Source organism: Saccostrea echinata, unplaced genomic scaffold, assembly GCF_033153115.1.
Source record: "Saccostrea echinata isolate AGI-Se365-2 ecotype Australia unplaced genomic scaffold, CSIRO_AGI_Sech_v1 ptg000057l, whole genome shotgun sequence".
Taxonomy (NCBI): Eukaryota; Metazoa; Mollusca; class Bivalvia; order Ostreida; family Ostreidae; genus Saccostrea; species Saccostrea echinata.
The window spans coordinates 6,719,688-6,743,164 of record NW_026889806.1 but is presented as its reverse complement, the minus strand read 5'-3'; the positions used below and the strand labels follow the sequence as shown (position 1 = coordinate 6,743,164).

The window sequence follows — 23,477 nt, the reverse complement described above, 5'->3', positions numbered from 1 at the left end:
GCATAAACAATTTAAATCCGTCGCAAAGAAAAGAAACGAAGGGGAAAGACTCCTTTTAGAATTTCAGCAAGTTATAAATAGAACAACCAGTAATGTACCATCTTAGGTAAAAAGACTAACTTGGTGAAACAGCAAGTCCTAGAGGGAATTTTAGATCATAATCCACATTTAAGTAGTCAGTAAGATCTTACAGTTTCTTAAATGTTAATTCATGTTGCACTTGATTAACAAGAGTTGCTAGCTTGTGAATTATATAAACCCATCTAAGATTTTTTTTAACTCCTGAAATGTCATAGATACTACAGAGACTAGTTTATCGTATCGCTATACCACAGACTAACTACACCTCAAATGAATATTTAGACTAAAGGGTTTAGAACTGCATTCTTATAAATATACTACCAGCGGTGTCCTACATAAACCCTAAAAAGCTTTTCAACACTAGGGAGAAGGAGTGCATGTAACATGTCAGATAACTTACTCTGATAGAAACATGTGATTGTTGTTTACATTGTGTCTGCAGACAGAACTAAATCGCGATGGTTTGGTGGACTTAGTTGAAATGGAAGTTTTTCCTGCTCCGGTATAGGATAGGTGACATAGTCTATCTGTGTTAAAATCTGCGATACCGAGAGTCGTCTGATTGATTACTCGGATATTCTGAATGTAACACATCTGATTGGTTTATCGGATATTCTGACTGGGAAGCATCTGATTGGTTGATTGGATACTCTGGCTGTGAGGTATTTGATTGGTTGATCCTTGACTCTGAGTCTTGTGATTGGCTGATTGGTATGTCTATATCTAGTCTTCTGTATTCCTCCCTGAACATGGCTAATACCAACACAGATAAAAGTGACGTCACAAATATCGCCCAATTTGGCCACATTTTCCCTAGGAAGAAATTAAACGCTAGCTTAAACACTATTGTTCAATCAAAGCATATCAGAACCGTTGAGTTATATTACAAGAAAAGATATTTTTTACACATTTTCCTTCTGTCTCAATTAAATATTCAGTGAATAAAGAGAGAAGAAATTACAAAAAATTCATAAACATCTTATGAATACAATTTTATTAATGCAAAAACAGCTGGTACATTACAGTTTTAAAAACACATGTATTTCTTACCAATGTGAGGTATAAGTGTTATAAACAGGAAGGCAGAGCTGCCTACGTTGAGAAAGAAAGATATGAAGCCAGAAATAATGGCCTCTGACACGGGGAAAAGATTCTCGCATGTCATCTCATAGTAGAGCGGCTGGGCGCCACTGGTCAGAACGCAGGCCGCGACAAAAGTAAAGTAAAAGAGCCCTGAAAATATCAAAGACGTAGTGATAAAGGTGAAATTAACCTGATAATATCGAAGATGGAGTGATTGAGGTCAAATAAAACAACCTAAAATCTCACAGATACCGTGATGTAGTTGATTAGAGCAACTCAGATTAGGTCAAAATATGGATGGTGCAATCGATGCATTATTAAAAGAAATCACTATATATGTATATATATATTTTTTTTAATAAATATTGAACAATTATTAGTGGGAGTACAACTGGACCCAGCGAAAGGCTGTATTTGCAAACAAGGCCATTATAATGCCTATGGAAATTGTGAAATGCTGATTTTAAACGAGGTAGTTGAAAACTGTCTAACATCAACTTATTTATCAAAAGTCTGCCTCTGTTTAAGAACTGATTGTTCTAAGGACATACTTTTTAATGTCGAATCAGTTAGGAGACATAAACACCTCTCGAGGTGTTAATGGAATATATAGAGGATATTCAATGTTTTGTAGATGAATATGGAATTTATTTCACGAGTGGGACAGGATTTTTTTTATATTTTCACGAGTGCGAAGCACGAGTGAAAATATCAAAAAATCCTGTCTCACGAGTGAAATAAATTCCATATTCATCTACAAAACATTGAATTTTCTGTTTATTACATTTTCTTTGATTTTTACTTTGCCTCTGTCTTTTCATAACACAGTGTCAAAGGCTTGACGTCATAGTTGAGCGGATGAGACGTCATAGCTTAGCAGATGTGTGATTGAAAACATTACATAGTATGGGTTTTAGCAACATATTTGGGAAGAAATTTGCAGTTTTAGCTCTATCAAGATGCATAGTTACTATCTCTATCTTATGAGAGGCCAGAAATTAATTTTTACTTACTTTGATATCCTTTCACATTGTGAGAGAATATCATTTTGGTATCCTTTCACACTGTGAGAGAATATCACTTTTATTCAATAAATAAATAGAGGATATTCAATGTTTTGAAGATGAATATGGAATTTATTTCACGAGTAGGACAGGATTTTTTGATATTTTCACGAGTGCGAAGCACGAGTGAAAATATCAATAAATCCTGTCTCACGAGTGAAATAAATTCCATATTCATCTACAAAATATTGAATTTTCTGTTTATTACATTTTCTTTGATTTTCCCTTTGCCTCTGTCTTTTCTTAACACAGTGTCATAGGCTTGACGTCATAGTTGAGCGGTTGAGACGTCATAGCTTAGAAGTTGTGTGTCAGATTGAAAACATTACATAACATGGATTTTAGCAACACATTTAGGAAGAAATTTGCAGTTTTAGCTCTATCAAGATGCTTAGTTACTATCTTTATCTTATTACAGGCCAGAAATTATTTTTTACTTACTTTGATATCCTTTCACACTGTGAGAGAATATCATTTTTGGTATCCTTTCACACTGTGAGAGAATATCACTTTTATTCAATAAATAAATCACAGTATTTCACTGTTGAAAATGTAATAATACTGCATATACAGAGAAAGTTGGAGATGGAAAAGCTGAAGTCATTCCGCTCGTCATATTATTTAGTTATTAGTTGGCCATTATCGTCTATAGACTGTAAAATATAGATTAGACACCTCAAAAAGAGAGAAAACATTGTTTGTTACAAAGTTTTATTTTTTGCTTCTTTAGCATGAGCTAAAATAATACTGTTTTGAATATAAAATAAGCTGGTTTAGATAAATTAATACACAGTGTAGGAATTTCAAACGAAAGACAAATTTGACCCAGAGAGCATAAATACGAACGAAATGAAAAATACAGTAATTCATAAATTTAACTATAAAAAGAAGAGAATTTACGTACAAGGTTCGCTGGGTAGGACTTTTTTCAGTAACAGTACAAAGAGAAGGAAAAACAATGTAGCAACACCGAAAATGACCACCATTATAGCCTTCATCTTCCTCTGTAGTAGGTCAGATACTCTAAAAATAAATCTGACCTGATTACCTTATTCTTAACTTCATCACTGGTCATTTATAATCATCAAAATTATCATTATCAAACCATGTTTTATGGGGGGGGGGGGTTCCCTTTGAGCTCGTGTTTAATTTTGTTCCTCAACATCAGTACAGATTGAAATGAAAAGATGCGCAACAAACTGTCCAATCAATTTCAATTATAAAAAAATAGACCTAAAATGTACTTCACGTCTTGAAAATGGCTTGTATATAATAAAGTTCTTTGTGATAATGAGCTACTTAGATTATACAGGATTTTCTGATGCATTCTACTCCAATTTTAACATTTCAATTTCGATCATTGCACTTTCAGAAATCTCAAAAGATTTCTTGAAAAATGCAGGACAGTTAAAAAAACTTCTACCTTGATAAAATAATGCCTAGTAGGATTCCACCAATGGAACCAGAAAACGACATCCGGCCTGCCTCTTTCTAGATAAAATAAAGTATTTAACTTCGTCATCCCCCCTCCATTTCTTTGAGATAAAACTTGAAAATGATAGTTAATCCCAAATATTTGTATCCAGCAGAATACACCTCTAACTTATGATCACTTTTGCAAGACGACAATAGTGTAAATTAGCTTTAATTAGAGCTTCTCAATATTTTGTCTAACGCCAAAATGAATACCTGAAATATATAAACCTTAACTTCTGTCATTGAAATAGTCGATAAGAATGTTGCAACAAAAATTGTACGAAAATTGCAGCTCGTATTTTGCTTTAAAGAGATCAGTACATTTATAGTGACCCTCGCCCTATATATGACGTATTTAAAGAAAACTTATGTATATCAGTATGAGTACCTGAGATATTCCAAAAGGATTCAGGACAACATCCGACGTAGTGATCCAGGCCCCGTAAACCGCCGTGGGGATAGCACAACATAACACCAAGTGCCAAAATCTCCGTTGTCTGAAAAGTATTCATAGCAAAAGAAAAACGAATGAGAATGGACTGATTTGATTTACTAGTCGTGTGGACAAAATTCCACCCTCGGTCAAAATCGTCTGTGTCAAAACTTGTATTATAGTATTGCCAAGTGACCTTGACCTCCGAAGTATGACCTTAGGTCAAATAATGACATCATTAGGTCATATGCAACGGTATACTCTAGTTCGAATTCAATCCAAGGAAGGGTTTCAGAGTTACAGATCTAACGTCTTTTCACAATCTTTATGCCCATTAACTTTAACCTTGAGTCAAGATTATGACATCTTCTGTCCTTTAGTTCATGAGCAAAAACATACTAAAGTCTAAACCCATTTCTATCATGGAACACGATTTTATAACAGACACATAATCAAGAATACCAAAATTCCGCTTGAGGACATAGTTCAGTACATCCAATAAGAATAATCATCTTCTAAGGTACCATGTTCACGATCCTAGGGTTTTATGGGGATCGTTCTAGCGATTCGAAAACCCTTGGCTTATGAATTCACATATCTGAAATCATCCACAGGACCAGTCAGTCAAGACAGAAGTTGCGCATCAAATATCATTGCACCATAGGGCGACATAATTTACTCACGTGACCGCTGTTTTAATTCCCTCAAACATCCCTAGCCTCTCTTTGGTAGCAGTGATACTGGGTGGGTGTTCTGGTTTATTGGGAAAATATAACAAAACAGACACAAAGAGCAGCACGGCGACAGCAGACTCTAGGGAAAGAAAATGGTAAGAAACTAGCAGAGCATTCTGGTGAAATATCGTCAGTATCAAACCTTATAAAGACATCTAGAAATACAGCAAATTACTAGTAGTCAGTTTTAGGAAGGAACGCCATGGACATAACGTGTCGCTCGTTGGGAATACTTCATTCATGATTTTCATTTAGTTAAATTTGCGTTCGAGAGTTTAAACCATCTTCTAATGAAAACATACCGGTGGGTAAAATTTACAAAGCTCTCGTACGTGTCATCGATTAAAGTATTGGCTGTAAGTAAAGAAAAGTTGTTCCATCTAATGAATGGCTTGGTACTGTGCACTTCTAGGTACAACATCCATGTACATTAGGTTCAGGAAAGATCTACTCAATGGGAAGATCTGCTCGATCCAAAAATGTTATCTTTTTATTCACTCAGAAAATATATAGGTCAGATCCGAAGCAAGCCTGGTAGTGTGCATCGCGAGCTGCATCACCCATGTAAATTCGGTGCGGTACTTTAAAATGGATCCGCTGCAAAAAACTTGAATCTATTCAATCATTCATAAAATGTAAGTCAGAGCACCCAAAGAATATTTGTAGTATGTCATTGTCTTGAAAATAATCTTTCCAACAATTTTTTTCATGCATGGATACTTGGGAAGGATCTGTTGATCAATAAAACTTAAACCTGGGAGGTGAAGACTGGGGTTTAGGAGAAGCCTACTCCAGTAGGCTAGAGCCAGTAGATGTTCACGGCAAGAGATTTTAACAGTCTCTTGTAGGAAGTAGAAGATGGTCATCTCTACTTCTTCGAGTTCTTTACAATATTGAATATTTTGATACTGAGAATTGAGAAATCACAATTTTTTTTAAACTTCAATCAAAAACTTATACAAAATAATGATTTTTAAGGCGTTTACTTAAACATGACAAATTAAATAAAAATACATTTATTAATCACCTGCATAATTTAAGGAGTACAGTTTGTCTTTCACCTCTTGAAAATCTGTAAAAGTGCATGTAAATTGCTAAAAAAAATTACTTAAGATTACTTAGAGATTACTTAAAATCAGATAACACATTTTTCTTTCTTTTAGAATTTACCTGTCATCTCATTTCAATAATAATCAGAAAATTCAAGACTTTGCTACACTGTTAGGTAGGTTTACTTAATATACAATATTGTTTTACTTACTTGGGTAAGTTTTATTTTGTTCACTGCAGTTTGAATTTTTTGACCACGTGACATTATCACATATAACGATTGGTTCTGGTACAACAGCAGGACCTTTAAAAAAAGGGCATTTCTAGTTTAGTTAAGTTTGGTTTTAATTTTATCCTCTTTCAAATACTTCACTGGAATATTACATGTGTATAGAAAACGATAATAATATTTTTTTTTTGGACACAACTGCATTTCATATATAGTTAAGCAATTTACAAGGCTACAGTTGATCAGTGACGTTCCATGTTCTTGTCTTTTAATATTACACATTTATTGACTGGGTTCGAGGGCAACATGCGTTTTGTCGGACCCAAGAACCAAACTGTTTACCTGATACCGAAGTTCAACTGTATATCTTAATTATAACTTGCATATGTGTGTAATATGAAATCCGTATCGCATGTAATTATTGATATAAGACAGAGAAGTGTCTGGTCAGTACAAAAAGCAGAGATAAAACAAATCCATGTTTTTAAAAGAAAAAAAAACTAGACACCCATTATATGCCTGAAAATACAATAATAGTGCAACTTAAAAGAAATCACAATTTGTGTAAGACAGAAGAACATAAAAAATGATAACATTACTCATGTAATCTATATCTTAACTGAAATTTGACCAATGCTTCTGAGAAGGCGGACGGCCTTGCTAATCGAACATCGCTCAACTGACTCAACTATGAAATCTCATTCAACCATTATTTCCCAAAACAATATAACAATCAATGCTTTGCACCTCGGAAATAATGAACATTATCCAAATATGATTCCTGAAATTAACAATGTCAATGACCATAACTCAGATTTGCTTATTGGTTCAATATTTACTTCAACTAGATTTTTAATTACCTACGACAAAAACGAATGCCCCGCCCATTCCGGCACTGACAATGTAAAACACGGTAGCAGTAGCTCTTTGAGTGGGCGGGAACCAAGTCTCTGATAGGACAGTCGGTCCACATGACGTCACGGCTCCACCACATCCGTTTAAAAACAATCCAATAGGGATCAGCCTAACAAAAGCAACCAGAAACAAACCAAAAAAAAAAAAATTAAAAATGACCAAGTTTCTTTTTTTTAATTATTCAAGAAAAATGTTTTGCATAAAGTTATTTTGACAGAAATTTAGTTACCATGAGCTGAGGTTGTTGCTGAGCGGAAGACTTTTAAGCGTGATTCCCACGGCAGTAAGCAGGGTGCAGAAAATCATCCCATACCTCATTCCTTAAATATTTATTTTTATCTTTACAACAAATTTTATTTTAATTCTAGAGAAGTACATTTCGCTTTATATTATATCTAGTATGATCATGTAGGATACCTTTAGCAAACACAATCCAGGTCACAGGAAAAATCATCAGAATTGTCCCAATATTCCCATAATTCAATGACATGTTTATGTTGGAATCTGACCAATCATAGACCAGCTTCACTGACTGCGCTATGGGTGGGAACTCCGCCCACGCCGCATTATAAAGACAGCAGTGGAGGGAGACAACGGTCAGCAGGTACCACCGGACGACGTAAGTCCGCACCACAACGTCAGCAGGACTTCCGGTTGACATCGACTAGCTGACGTCCGTTACCGTCCAACAGAAAAACGTTCATCCAGCAGCATTTTAAAAATTTGAACTGTAGTATTGTGTTAAAATATGTTAGATTTATCACACTGATATGTACCATTGATAATTCCCCGCGATAACAACGGGGTGCACGTGACCTCTTTACAATACGAGACCTGCTTACATGATAAATATGCTGGACATTACTGTCCCTTCCGCAACATTCCTTCTTGATATAATATCGCCGAGATTACAATGATTCTATAGGGCGTCTGATATGCAACCTTTCCAAGCATTGTCTCTCAGGCACCACAGATACGAACACCAATTGACGATTTTTTTAAATTTTAGATAACTGAAGATTTTAGTTGCATGACCCCCCCCCCCCCCCCCCCCCAGTTAGTATACTATAAAATAAAATATTTTCGTAGGGTCAAAATTTTGTGGCTTAAGGAAAACATATTGGTTCGAGGACAATTAAGCTGATTAAAATAAGATCCTTTGATCCGCTCGTGTAAATCACTACACTTGTGCAGCGTGCATGAAAATAAATAATCAGCCGTCATATACACAACAAAATTCATTTTCCGACATTTGTTGAAATAAAACTATTCCTGTACTGAATTTCCTCTCCTGTATTGTTTTATCAAAGTAATTTAAAATATTGAATTTCAGTGATCGGTGATTTGCTTTAAGGTAGCTGCGTTACTGGAAGTCCTCTAGCACTTTCCGATGATGAGGAGAGGAAAACAGTACGTCGCCAACAAAAGAGGTATTTACAGTGATTCAGAGTTTACCTAATATTTTTGATTTAGCTCCAGTTGTGCAGCGTCCGTTCGTCTGTCTAGCTGTCCGTCCGTCTGTAAATTTATTACATTTTCAACTTCTTCTCAAGAACCATTGAGCCAATTTCATCCGAAGTTGGCACAAGGCATTCTTAGGTAAAGGGGATTCAAAAATTGTATAAATGAAGGGCCAAGCCCGTTTCCAAAGGGAGATAATCAAGTAAAAGCAAGAGTAGGGTAGGGTCATTAAAAATCTTCTCAATAACCACTGGACCAGAAAAGATGAAATTTGTACGCTTTCTGAGGTAGTGTAGATTCTAAACTGTTCAAGTCATGGCCCCTGGGGATAGGATGGGGCCATAACAGGGGATCAAAGTTTACTTTACCATAAAGGAAAAAAAATCTTTCAAAAACTTCTCATGAACCATTGGGCCAGAAAAACTGAAATTTATGTGAAAGCTTTCTGAGGTAGTGTAGATTCTAAATTGTCCCACTGGACCAAGAAAAATGAAACTTCAATGAAACTTTCTGAATAGTGTAGATTCTTCGGAAGAACAGCAGAACTAGTTACTCAGGTGAGCGTAGTGGCCCATGGGCCTCTTGTTCGGTATCGATATATAAATATTTTTTGTAATGATATGAAAAAAATAGGTTATGCAATATTGGTTTTTGGTAATGCAAAACTGCAGGTCTGATGAAACCCTCAATAAAATAAAAATGCCATTCAGCAGAAGGTACTTGTATTACTTTAAACTGTTTTGTTAATGCATTAAAAATTTTAATTATTTGGAAAAAAATTATTGCATGAAAAGCAAATGGCATCAAAGAATAAAAAAAAAATTCCAATTTTAAGTGAAAACTTGTGCAGTGGCTTGCTGAATTATCTGCTTTTATTAATTTTTTCTTCCTGTGAATTATCTGTTCCTGTGAACTATCTGTAATTATCTATTCTTGTGAATTATCTTTTCCTGTGAATAATCTGTCCTGTGTGGTATCTGTTCCTGAAAATATGTCACAATCTGTTCCCATGAATTTTCTTTCCTGTGAATACATGTATTCTGGAATTATCTGTTCCAGTGAATTATCTCTGAACTATCTATTCTGTGAATTATCTGTTTCTATGAACTATCTGTTCCAGGGAATTATCTATTCCTATGAATTACTTGTCACTCTGAATTGTCTATGATTATATGTTCATGAAAAGTATCTGTAATTATCCCTTCTTCTTAATTATTTTATCTGCTCCTATCTGTTTCAAATTCCTTTAATGGTACTGTTAGAAATTATTTGTAGTAAACACTGTGTTGCTATGACATTTATTTATTCTACTGTATCAATCTCCATACATATAAAACTCTGCTCAGCCTCTAATGAACAAAAACACAAAAAATAATGTTGATGAAATGATGAATTTGACAAAGCATTTGCCATACATGACCCTGATAATGTAAGTCAAACTGGAATGGAACAAATGTTCAATCACTTTGATTAGCATACTTGTACAATAAACAAATTAAAGAGACTGCACATACAAAGCTACTTGTGTTTTCTCCAGTAATAACCTGGCAGTAATTTTCCTTACTGTCACATTACACAGGCTTCATACAGTAGTTAGAATGCGTTAAGATCACAATATTGTTATGGTTATAAATCCCAGTTTATCGGGAGATCACGCAGTCCCAGTCTAACGGATCACTCAGCTGTTCATGGCCGACAGGCTTGGTAAATTAATGCCCAGTTTCTTTGCGACATTTAACTGTGCTTTAGCGGCATCAGACAGGGAGAAGAGATGTGCCATCTCAGATTCAGTCTTGGACAAAGATATCGCTTTCTGAAACAACTCGATAGCTTTCTCCATACTACCAGGACCTCTGGAAAAACAGATCAGGATCCAAAATCAGAGGAACAAGCAACACAGTAGCCAACAACTTGCTTATAAACTCAAAGAACACAATTAATGAAATAGTAATTCCCCTTAAAATATTAATTTTACAAACTTTACCGATGTTTTTGGTTAAAGTTTGTAATTTACTATTTATTTACTGTTGTACTTAATTACAAAGTAAGAGTTGTCTCTCTTTGATCAGTTCAGCCTCACTTACTTTTGAACCTCCAGAGTTCCTAACACTTCATATGCATATTCACATTTGGGATCCAGCTCAATTGCTTTATTAATTATAGTTGTGGCTTCCTGAATGTTCTGTTTCCATTGTAACTGTAATAATCTGAAATTGACAAAAATCTCCTCAGTTTCCGTTTACATTGTGAACAGGTTATCTCAAAAAATAGATAACAGCAGAAATGACATTTTATTTGGTTTATTATGATACCTGCATGTCAACGAAATATTGTCTTAACACACTCGAGGAAGTAAAAAACATTAATTCTATGTAAAACTGCACCCCCCCCTTCTTTGGGCTATAATATAAAACCTTGAAGTTTACTCTAAATAACAATGTTTGCATGCTATACTACATATGAAAATATGATTTATTAAATATTTCTCTTTAAGAATTTTGACCCTTCCTTTCCCCTCACCCCTTGAACAGCAATGCTTCATGCCTGTACTTTATGACAATTAGTCATGTGAATCTGAAGAAAATGTAAGGACTTTACATAAGAGTAAAATACAGACTGATGGATTCTAAAAAACTCTCAACAGAATAAAAAACCTCTGCTCTATGTTCCACCCATCCAGCATTAACAGTGTAGACAATATTTACCCTCTGTGTACCACCACTGTAGCATTAACAGTGTTGACAATATTTACCCTCTGTGTACCACTGCTGTAGCATTAACAATGTATACAATATTTACCCTCTGTGTACCAACCATCCAGCATTAACAGTGTAGACAATATTTACCCTCTGTATACCACCGCTGTAGCATTAACAGTGTAGACGATATTTACCCTCTGTGTACCACCGCTGTAGCATTAACAGTGTAGACGATATTTACCCTCTATGTACCACCGCTGTAGCATTAACAGTGTAGACGATATTTACCCTCTGTGTACCACCGCTGTAGCATTAACAGTGTAGACGATATTTACCCTCTGTGTACCACCGCTGTAGCATTAACAGTGTAGACGATATTTACCCTCTGTGTACCACCGCTGTAGCATTAACAGTGTAGACGATATTTACCCTCTGTGTACCACCGCTGTAGCATTAACAGTGTAGACAATATTTACCCTCTGTGTACCACCACTGTAGCATTAACAGTGTAGACAATATTTACCCTCTGTGTACCACCACTGTAGCATTAACAGTGTAGACAATATTTACCCTCTGTGTACCACCGCTGTAGCATTAACAATGTAGACAATATTTACCCTCTGTGTACCACCACTGTAGCATTAACAGTGTAGACAATATTTACCCTCTGTGTACCACCACTGTAGCATTAACAGTGTAGACAATACTTACCCTCTGTGTACCACCGCTGTAGCATTCACAGTGTAGACAATACTTACCCTCTGTGTACCACCGCTGTGGCGTTATCTGGCTCCAGTTCCAGAGATTTCGCAAACTCGCGATCAGCCTCCTCAAACTTCCCAGCATCAGCAAGGGCCTGCAAAAAACATCATAGGATTAAAATTTAGAAGTTAGACAATATAGAATCTAACATTTAAAGTAGTAAAAATATACCTGAGCATATAAAGCCCTAGCTTCTCCGTAGTCTGGGAACATGTCCACACATTGTTTGTAGGACTGTAAGACTGCCTGAGGGAGGGGAAGGTTCATCCCCGCCATCTGGGAGGTTGCTTTCTTGTGTTCTGTTCAACAGAATGTTAATGTCAAAGACATGGTAGAAATAGAGAAAGCTTTCAGGTGTCAATTACTAAAGGACAGTAAGGAAAGTTTTATTTAGCTAGATTTATTACAAAACACAACATTTTCTGTAAATGGTCGATAATCCCTAGTTTGTGATAAGAAACAAATTTTCTTACTGACTAATTATGGAAGGATGTTTTATTGACATTCTTAATGGCAATTGATTTCTGGATGTGAGAAGGGAGCAAAATGGGGACTTTTATTGACATTTTTACCAGAAAATGATTTCTGGATGTGGGAGGGGGTCAAAAGGGGGGATTGACATTCTTACCAGCGAATGACTTCTGGACGTGGGAGGGGGTATTGCATTCTTACCAGCAAATGACTTCTGGACGTGGGAGGGGGTATTGAATTCTTACCAGCGAATGACTTCTGGATGTTGTAGGGGTATTGAATTCTTACCAGCGAATGACTTCTGGACGTGGGAGGGGTATTGAATTCTTACCAGCGAATGACTTCTGGACGTGGGAGGGGGCAAAAGTTGTACTTTTACTGATAGCATTCTCCAGATCTCGGATGGCGTCCTCCATTCTGTCCAACTGAATGTTGTGCTGTAAATATAATGTAAATGTCTGTTACTCTGACCATAATTCATTTTAATATTTTCACGTATTTATATAACACAACTCCTATATTAAATAGCTCAAGTAATTCTTGGTCAGTTGACATTTTCATCCCAGGAATCCCTTTAAGGCCATAAAAAATTAAATAATAGTTTCTCAGGCCAAAAATTTCAAAATTCAATGTGGCAGGCAGGTTTTTTTTTTTTTCTTAAAGCAGGTATCTTTTTTTCATGTCAGTCGTTCAACAAAATGATGATATTAACTGATTCTCACATTTTTGTTCTCTTAATATACTAATTACAATGTACTCAACTCTAAATTATGTTATTCTAAATATTTCTTTAAAAGTTAATTAATAAAGGACTGTATAGACTTGAAGAATATTGTTTATCTAATAAAAACGTCGATCTTTTATTGTTATGAAAAGAGAAATAACTCAATTTTCTTTTTCAACTTGGAAAAATAGAAAATTGAGTTATTTCCCTTTTCAAAATGTCAATAAAATTGATCAATGCGGCTGTTTTTGACCTGATGTGGCAGTGCCTGAGAAACTATTGATTAATTTTTTTTTGGCCTAAACCAGGAAGTATTACCAGTAATTTATTTTGTTTCAGATTTTTCTCTGCCCTCCTTCCTTTTCATAAGATAATGACACTTACATGGCCGCGGTGATGGTAGACATCTACGTTATCCGGGTCAATTCTAACCGCGGTAGCAAAATCATCCAATCCCTCTGTGTGTTTCTCTTGCTGTATATACAGTGTTCCCCTCTTGATCAATGCGTTCACCTTAACCTGAAAATCGACAAAATATTGATACACTCCTTGCATTATTGTTCAACTTCTAAGATTCTTGTCAACTAAAAAATATTCATCTAAATTCTTTTTTTCTAAGCACATTTGTTTATAAATTCTTCTAGTTACAGGTGTGAAATGTTAAATGATGTCTCCTTTTTCATAACATTGCTTCAAACTTACATGTGACTGCTATTTTTTTTCTATTTGACTCTAAACAGTTAAAAAATCCTTAATAAATGGTTCACAAGTAATCGGGTATTACTTTGCTGAGTGTTTTATCCAAACAATTACCAATATACAGCTCTTTGTTGAAAACGTACCCTTTTGTCTAGTGTTTCAGCAGCTAACACTTGGTTAAAATCTTCTAGGGCCTCTTTTTGTTGATTACACAGAAAATACATAGTTCCCCTTAGGAGCCTCGCCTCCACCAAATTGTTTGTGTTTGCTGCGATTTCCTTGGAGCAGCAATCGATGATCCCCTCAAACTCCTCTGTGGCCAGCTTCTGCAGTGCCTCTTGGTAAGGACTGCCATCCTCAGTGTGCCCATTCTGTTGGGTCTGTAGTTCTTTGGCTGCGTTTATGACTGGGTCATTTTGGAAGGACCTCAAGTAAGTACGGATAAACTGTCTCGAGGGAATCATAGGCTTCCTCTTCTACAAAATAAACGAAAAACTTTGTCGTCCCTTCTATAATTTGACTCTATTTCACATTTACATTTCAAACAGCACAATTCAAACCATACAATTTTTCAGACTTTAGAATTAATTTAGCTGTAAATTAAAGTATTTCCAAATGAAACTGCAAAACAGGTGTTTCTCAGCAGAAGGTAAATTTTTTTTCTCAAAATTACTGAATATGAGTAAAAATAAACACAACCCTAAGGTCAGCTGTTTTTAGGTTTTATTTTTCACCTTGAATGCCTCCTTGGCCTTCGTTTGTCCAAGAGTTTTCAGGACTCTGTCAGCGGTCATCAGAGATTGGGGGTTCTGAAATCCTTCCAAAATACACACCGCTGTCACGTCTAGAGAATTCAATACACATCACAATAAATATAAGTGTACAGTTTATCATATGAAGACAACAACCTGTCAGGGATTTCAGAGTCACAGGCATAAAACAAGAGGCTCCAAGTCACACAAGTTGCATGAGTGTTCTCAGGCAATAACCAACTACCAGACTGGAACTTCAGACTCATGTGAAATGGATCATACAATTTGGTGAGGAATCTATGTTCTTTATCATATTGAATAAAGCTTATCTTCTATTTGCCCAGGACTAAAGAAGATTTTGAATTTAAAGATATAATGCATTTTAAATATATGATCAACTATACCTGAACTAAGCCTAATCATTGATTCTGGGGTAATAAATTTCTATTGGTTAGTAGAAAGCTAATTGCTCATTATGACCAAGCAAGAAATTTGCTGTTTGTCCAGGAGAGAAAAATGTCACTGTCAAAATAAGTAGACAGGTGCTTACCCTCCAAGGCTTGGGTTAAGTCTCCACTTTGTTCACTTGCTATTGCCCTGCGAGTAAGAGCCTTCTGATATTTAGGATTCAAACGTAAGGCTTCATTACAGTCATCTATCACCATCTTTGTATTTTTCTGCAAAACAAAACAATTCATCTAACTTTCATAAGATACAATAATGTGTCATATTTTAGCACAGTTACAAGAATTATTTTTATTTGTAAATTGTTTACAATTTTAACATTTTTCAAATAATCCAAGGAGGAGAAATGAGACAGAATTTTGAGAAATAATTTACCAGTTTTTCATAAGCTGCTGCTCTGTTGTGATAAAACGTGGACAAAGCTTCTTTATCCCCTGGGGGACAGATTTTGATGGCATTGGTGTAACAGTTAATGGCTTGGTCATACTTTCCTCCTTTGAAGTATTTATTTCCCTTGTTTTTTTCAGCCTGTGCCTGTTCACTAGGTGTCAGCTCCTGAAAAAAGGATTAAAACAAAAGTCAAGTTCTTAGTTATTATTGACCTTCAGTTAATGAACTACAATGTCCTCAATGCACTACAGTGCCTTCTTTTTTTTTTACATGACCTCTGTTCAATACTTAATCAAGTGTAAAATGGTTTGTTATGTGTTTTTTGGTAAATCACTGCTGTGCAATCTAATTAAAATTGGATGTTCTGAATCTGCTACCACTTCTCAAACATCTAACAACATCCCATTCGGCGTCACGTCAGAGCGACCTTTCGATTAGCCAATGAAATCGATGCCTCCAAAATCTTGGCTTATAGATCGGATGCGTTTATTTTTTCACTGCTAAATCTAAACGCCCAAGGAGTTTCATAGTAAACAAAATATGCATGGCAAAGGCCGTGCTATGCATGAATGTGACATGCGGGATATCTTGTATAGTTTGTGCATTCTCGTTTGCATTATTCAGTTAAGAATGCCAGATTGGCGGACTAAACATTCAATTTATACCAAAATTACTTTAATTCAACGTAAGACAGACTTTTCAGCATCAATAATGTTAAGATGTAGCTGTGGAACTAATTTTAGAATCGTATACAGAAGCTCAAATCTGACTGGCCAAGATTTCCTGTTTACTCATAATTGAAAGGTCGCTCTGAATGGGATGTTGTTAGATGTTTGAAAAGCGGTAGTGGATTCAGAACATCTAATTTTAATTAGATTGACTGCTGTGTTCACTGTAACTGTCACACTGTCAAACAAAGTGTTATGGTCCTTCAATACTTCTAACAAAGTGATGTACAATGTGCATTAAAAAAAAAATGGTTCATTAAAAAAAAAAAAATTAAAAAGAATTATTCCCAATTGTCAAAATCTTGTAAAACATGAGTATATTGGTAAACAATTAAAGATTTCAAAAGAAAGAAAAACTGGAAACCAATGCCTTAAGGTTTTAATTAAGGAAGATTCCTATGTGTGGATACCGAATGGTATTCCATAGGGTCTGTATCTAAAGTTGTAAACATAAAACATAAGAGATAAAACAGATCACCAAGGGTTCCCATACTCATGCATGAGGAATTGCCTAGAGCTTACACCTACTGTATATACTCGCCTAAAGGTCAGATTTTTGGGAAGTAAATTTTGGTCCAAAACTTAGGATTCGACTTATAAGTGAGTCTTATACCCCATTCATACGACGAAAATTTGCTTATGTGTGCAAATTTACATATGAGTAAATTTACACACATAAGTAAAAGTTAATTTGCTATGCGTTCAGACGAGATTTATGTACCATAAGTAAATCCTCAAATTGTCATTTAAAATAAGGAGATGGACCGCTTCAGACTTGTAAATTTTCACAGAAAAAACTACTATTTGGGTATAGGATTAACTTACTATTTAGGTATAGGATTAACTTTTGGATGTTCATCAAAGAAAGTAGAAGAAAAATCCGATCCAAAAATTGGTACGACAGAACCGTTCTATATGACTTAAAGGACGAAGATTGGTATAAGAATTTTCAATTGTTTAAGGAAAATTTCATAAAATTTCATAAATTTCATAAAATTTTGTGAGAAGTTGGGAAATGCTTTTGTCCCGACCCAAAGACTGTGGAAGAGCCGTTGGATGTAAAGAAGAAGGTGGCTGTTACCATCTACTGGTTAGCGTCTTTAGAGGAATAAGGGACGTACGATTAGAAATCATTTTGGTGTTGGAAAATCTACCATGTATGATTGCAAACATCGAGTTTACGAGGCCACTTTGGAATATCTGCTTGAAGAATATGTGTATTTTCCAGAAGGAGAATGAAAAGGGTGAAGATAACAAACTGTGATCGATCTCAAAAATCTTTGAACAATACAAATATGTGAAGAGGGAATAAACACGGACCCCTGGAAATTCTGGTGGTGGGATCAGGTGCCTAGGAGGAGTAAGCATTCCCTGTCGACCGGTCACACCCGCCATAAGCCTTATGTATTGATCATTCTGTAGTCAAATTAAGTATAAACAAAGTCCTAACAATTGGTATGAAAGAAGTCAGCCAAAATATGATCCAATGATAGGTTATATTTGCTAATAAGATCATTATAATGACCAAAGAGTAATTTTCCGTCTGTCGCCATATTTGGCGCTAACAAGGCCAGATTCCTTCATAATTCAACCAATTTAAACTTCTCATACTGGACAATGAGGCGAAGATAACACAGTTTTTCTTACGAAAATATGTTAACAAAGTTCATAGGTTTAGTAATTCAAAGATTTTTGCCCTTATATTTCTGCTTAAATACCAGTTTGATCTCCAAGATGGCGACCAAGGGAAATAACTCGAATTGAAAATGTGTCATATGAAATCTATCTATTTACCAAATGCTGACTTGAAACGAGGTTGTTGAAATCCTTGTAACATAAACTTATCTGTCAGTAGCCTGCCTCAGTTTAAAACTGAGAAAGAATGAAGAAAGTCATCAAGGGCTAAACTATGGTAGAGCGATTGATGGCACGCATATTCCTATCATAGCTCCTAAGCATTCACACGGAGTCTACTTGAAAGGAAGGGATTCTACTCATTGAATCTGCAGGGTGTTTGCAACCACAGCTACATCTTTAGAGACATAAACAGGTTTGCCACGAAGGGTCACGATGCCCGCGTTTTTACATATTCGAAAATTTATTTCAGAGGAGATAATGGTTCCTTGTTTCCAGAGTGGAGAAAGCAGTTTGGAGAAATTACTATGCTAGTAGTACTTCTCGGCGACAGAGGGTATACCCTTTGAAGACTTGGCTTTTGAAGCCATACACCAACAGATCTACCCTTACAGTAACTCAGTTCACTTTCAATTTTTGTTTACTTAGCGCAAGATTGACCCTTGAAAATCCGCGTATTTTTAGAGCTTTACTTTCTAGCAGCCATGTTTACCGACTGATATTTTACATGCCAATGCATATACTTAAGGAATAACTGTCTAATTTTTTGGATTCATGATGTGATCAATCGAGTGGCTTGCGTGATAATTTGCATAAACGCCGAAGGCGTTTATGCATAAAATTATCATGCAAGCCAATCGATTGATCATCATCATGAATCCAAAAAATCTGACAGTTATTCCTTATATTTACATGCTCCTGATTCTGCAAATTCCTGTGCGAATAGCCCCGCTTCTGTCTCTATTTGTCCCGCGCCTAACCGCGCCTAAAACCAGTAGATTTATGTAGAAATAAAGTATTTTTATAATTTATATATATAATTTTATCTCGGACAAAGACATTGGAAATGTTAATATAACCATAACAAAACTTAAAACGGAGATTGATGCAGTACACATGACAAAAAACTTACATAAGTAAATTTGCTGCGTGTTCATACGACAAATTTTACACACGGGAGCAAATATTTTGCGACAACGTGTATGCAAAAGTTAATTTACACCTTGTCCTGACCAGGTGCAAATTTACTCAACTGTGCATAATTTGCATATGAGCAAATCAGTTCATACGACAAAAATTGCACATGTAAGTAAATTTACATATGTGTAAAATATACTGAGGTATGCAAATCGTGTCGTATGAATGGGGTATTAGAAACATCAGTATTTTTCTGGACAATGAAATGTAGCAACTCCGACAAATCATTGACAAAATCCCAGACATATTCTTATGACTTTTTCATGCAAAAAAGGAACATCAAAGGCTAAATACGCAAAGAGTACAAGTGCTTTTTATGTACATTGTTTTCATCACAAAATGGTTAAGCAGTAATATCATATGTAATTAAAATATTCTCTGAAAGAGAGGTAAATGCAATAGAAAATTCATCTAAAATTGCAAAAAATCGTACCAACATAGAAGTGGGTCTATCACAAATTCCTCCAAAATTATCTCAAAAAATACAACCGACTTATATGTGAACCAACTTATAGGCCAGTATATACTGTAACTGCATTTTAATTAAGCTAATCTCTCTTTTTCTTATGAAGCTCAGTGTTTCAACTTTTCAGATTCACCACAGTAAGTCTAAGAAAGTTCTATCGCTAAAATAATACAAGAGGCCCAGGGGCCACATCGCTCACCTGAGCACTGTGGCTAGGAAAAGAGGAAAAATCTGTTTAGTATTGAAAAGCTTAAATGCATAAGTGGTCCCAACCTACCCCTAAAAGGGAGTGGGGGGGGGGGGGTATGATTTGAACAAAATTAAATCTACACTAACTAAGGATGCTTACATGATTTTCTGACTAACTGTGACTTTTTTTCTCTACAAGTTTGAACTTTCATTGTGCCCTACCCCTGGAGGTCATGATTTGAATAAACTTGAATCTACACCACCTAAGGACGCTTCCATATAAATATGACCAATCATAGCTTTGCTGTTCTTGAGAAGAAGATTTTTCCTATATATTGCTACTGTACATAAAACTTTGATTGTCCATTGTGGCCCGACCCTACCCCCGGGGGTCATGATTTGAACAAATTTGAATCTACACTACCTGAGGATGCTTCCAAATAAATATGACCAATCATTGCTTTGCTGTTCTTGAGAAGAAGATTTTTGAAGATTTTTCCTATATATTGCTACGTAAAACTTTGATCGTCCATTGTGGCCCCACCCTACCCCCAGGGGTCATGATTTGAACAAAATTGAATCTACTCCACCTGAGGATGCTTCCATATAAATATGACCAATCATAGCTTTGCTGTTACTGAGAAGAAGATTTTTGAAGATTTTTCCTATATATTGCTACGTAAAACTTTGATCGTCCATTGTGGCCCCACCCTACCCCCGGGGGTCATGATTTGAACAAATTTGAGTCTACACTACCTGACAATAATTCCACATGAGTTTCATCTTTCCTGGCCCATTGGTTCTTGAGAAGAAGATTTTTCAATAATGCCATTAATTTTTTGATATTTCGTAATTATCTCCCCTTGGAGGGGGGCGTGGCCCTTCATTTGAACAAACTTGAATCCCCTTTACCCAAGGATACTTTGTGCCAAGTTTGATTGAAATTGGCCCAGTAGTTCTGGAGAAGAAGATGAAAATGTGAAAAGTTTACGACAACGCCACGACATTACAGTGATTTTTCTACATTTTTAAAAAGGGGCCTGGGCCTTTACAATTGGGAAAAATCATTGACATTTGTGTAAAATTGGGAAAAATCAATAAGATTGAAATAAACCTTAATTGACAGGTAAAATAAAATATATAAGTAAATGTAACATCATTTATTCAAAATATTTACTACAAAATAACAAATTAGACACAGTTCTACATTTTCAACTTTTTTTTAATCTTTGAAAGTTGTCATTAGTTGTGACCGTCCTATATTCCAATTCTTTTTTTTTTTTTTTTTTTTTTTTTGCTATAATGGTAGACATAAGAAAAAATCCTACTCATAATAGCCATTGAAGATGATATAATCTGACATGATTTAAAACAAATCATTTTTTCTTCTAGCTTTCTAAATCACCCTAATCATTGTGCTGCAATTACCCTGCAATATTAGTTGCATCTGCCGGGTGTAGAAACAGTTTGATTTTCATGGAATCAGGGATGCTTGTTGTAGAACTACTAGTACTTGGATTTACAAATAAAGCTATGTTTCGCCTGTTCACATGCATCTTACACTTTCTTACGATGTATTTAGTTTGACGTTTGACATGATCCATGTGTTTTTCTATGTCTTGTAAACGCACAAAATGATCTGCTGTATTTCACTATTATTTTAAGAGTATGAATGACGGAGAGCAATAGCGTTCCAATTTAGATAAGTCATACATAAAAAATTCAATGTAACAAAATCAATAACGGTTTTTCTGGGGGGAAAAAGCTACTGAAATTGGGAAAAAATCGGTAATTTTTGAAAGGGGAAAGGGTCGATATTTGGACCTAAATTGGGTGTAGAAAAATCACTGGACAACGACGACAGACAACGGACAAATTTCGATCAGAAAAGCTCACTTAAGCCTTCGGCTCAGGTGAGCTAATTATCCTGGTTTAAAGATAGAGATTGTTCTGTTTGATGGCAATCTTCAAAATAAACAGGGACAAATAACTCTATGTGTATACTTCGAACAATTCAGAGAGGTCTGATTGTCAACATGGTGGTTAACTTTGACGCGTACAAAAAAATAGTTGATAGTGTTGAATTTTTCCTTTACATGTATTGATTTTTGGGTGGAAAATAATGTATTTAAAAGCTCAAAAAAGTTGTGATTAGGCCAACTTGAAAATAATGTTTGTTTGCCCTCTCTCGACTTGGGATGAAAAAAATTGGGTCGGTAGGTGAGAATTTTTTTTCTCCAGGACATTTCAATTTCAATGCTATTTTCCAGAATGCATTAAAAAAAATAATTGCTTCCTGGAGGTTAAAAAAAGTTTTAGGCATGCCATTTTTAGACAGTCAGTCGGGAGAGGGCAACCAAACATTTTTTTTAAAGATGGCCTTAATTGGGTGATTATTGTATGTAACTGAAAGCGAAAAAAATGTGACAGACACTTTCAGGATTTGAACCCAGACCCCCTGATTCAGGTGCTCTTCCAATTGAGCTATCTAGCCAAGGATGATCCAAACCTGTCTGACTGTCTGCCATATATGTATGCAACTCTATTTGTAGTCCCCAAAATCAGGCCTAAGTTGATCCACTCTTTCTTCTACATAGCAACTATACAGGACGTATTTTGACTATGGTAAGGGTCTGTCCCGAGACACAGATTACGCTAATCTAGATTCACCACCTTTGTCGAGAAGGAAAACTACATTTGTCTAAGAATTTATGTTTATCAAAATGGCCCTTTCACTTTGGAAGAGGGTCAAACAAGCTTCTTTCTTATTACTAAAACTATCTACAAAGGAAACAAAAAAAGTCTTCGCCAGTTGGACAGGACCTGATTAACAAGTGAAGGTCATGGATTATTTTTTTTTCACAGTGTTACTACATACTTAGAAATAATCAAAACAAAAGAAATCAAACAACAAGCATGTAACCTTTTCAGGCTTATCTGGTACACTGCCTTGTGAAGCTGGATTTGCTGCTTTCGCTTTCGTAGACTGGGTTTTACTTTTGCTTTCGTCTCTCTTCGTTTGAGACTGGTTTTGTCTGCGTTTTCTGACATACCACAATCCACCCAAGACTACTGCAATAGGGGCACCCACTGCCAGTCCGATTTTCCATTTCGGCCACGCGTCATTCGTGGTTTCCTTAGGAATTTCCACGCCGATATGTCTGGCGGCTGCCATGTTTATTACCCCAATGTCACGTGACAATTTTAATTTCATACAGACGGATTATATTTCTCCGGAAAAAACAGCTCGCTTTATACTTTTTATTTTTCATAAATAGTTAAAATGATATCGTTTTTAAATTTGCATATTATTCACTTGTGCTTGATGTTAAAATATGGTTAATGAATGAAAAAAGTGAAGAAAACGAACAGTGATCGATCTCAAAAAAATCTACAAACAATACAAAATTGCCGGTTTAAAAAGGCATAAAACACGGGCTCCCGTATGTTGAAAAAAAAATTTCCCACGACACAACTGCATCTTAAAATTATATAATATCTGGAGAAACACGAACAAAGTACATATGCATGTCCTCAGCGTTGAATTTTTGCTAAAATCACTTCATAGGAGAACACCCCCTCCCCCTCATTATCAAGAAAGACTGAGAAATTTGGCACAGTACACATGCATCGCTTGTATCTGTGCTTAAATGAAATCTAAAATGTTGAATTGGGATTTCAGTTCAGATTTTCAGAACTGAAATCTATCATGAATTGATAGATCAATCATTCTACAATAAAAGGACTAAATCAAGGTATACATGCAATTAATAA

The 23,477-nt window shown here is 35.5% G+C and overlaps 2 protein-coding genes across 2 annotated transcripts; both read right to left on the bottom strand.

The window, feature by feature from the left end:
* Positions 1-613: 613 nt before the first annotated feature.
* On the bottom strand, positions 614-7,732 carry LOC133174096 (solute carrier family 49 member 4 homolog). The gene is made up of 11 exons (XM_061309138.1): positions 7,483-7,732; positions 7,295-7,385; positions 7,011-7,174; positions 6,133-6,225; positions 5,899-5,943; positions 4,821-4,950; positions 4,093-4,201; positions 3,652-3,719; positions 3,133-3,251; positions 1,132-1,314; positions 614-894 (listed from the first exon to the last, which is right to left on the bottom strand). Exons 1-11 carry the CDS (start codon positions 7,724-7,726, stop codon positions 614-616), a joined length of 1,527 nt encoding a protein of 508 aa, XP_061165122.1. The 5' UTR covers positions 7,727-7,732.
* Positions 7,733-9,808: 2,076 nt separating this feature from the next.
* LOC133174397 (mitochondrial import receptor subunit TOM70-like) lies at positions 9,809-22,889 on the bottom strand. Its single transcript, XM_061309528.1, has 11 exons — positions 22,627-22,889; positions 15,474-15,653; positions 15,184-15,310; positions 14,616-14,725; positions 14,025-14,357; positions 13,567-13,701; positions 12,790-12,895; positions 12,159-12,286; positions 11,984-12,081; positions 10,611-10,733; positions 9,809-10,379 (listed from the first exon to the last, which is right to left on the bottom strand). The coding sequence occupies exons 1-11, from the start codon at positions 22,876-22,878 to the stop codon at positions 10,205-10,207; spliced, it is 1,767 nt and encodes a 588-aa protein (XP_061165512.1). The 5' UTR covers positions 22,879-22,889; the 3' UTR covers positions 9,809-10,204.
* Positions 22,890-23,477: the final 588 nt, after the last annotated feature.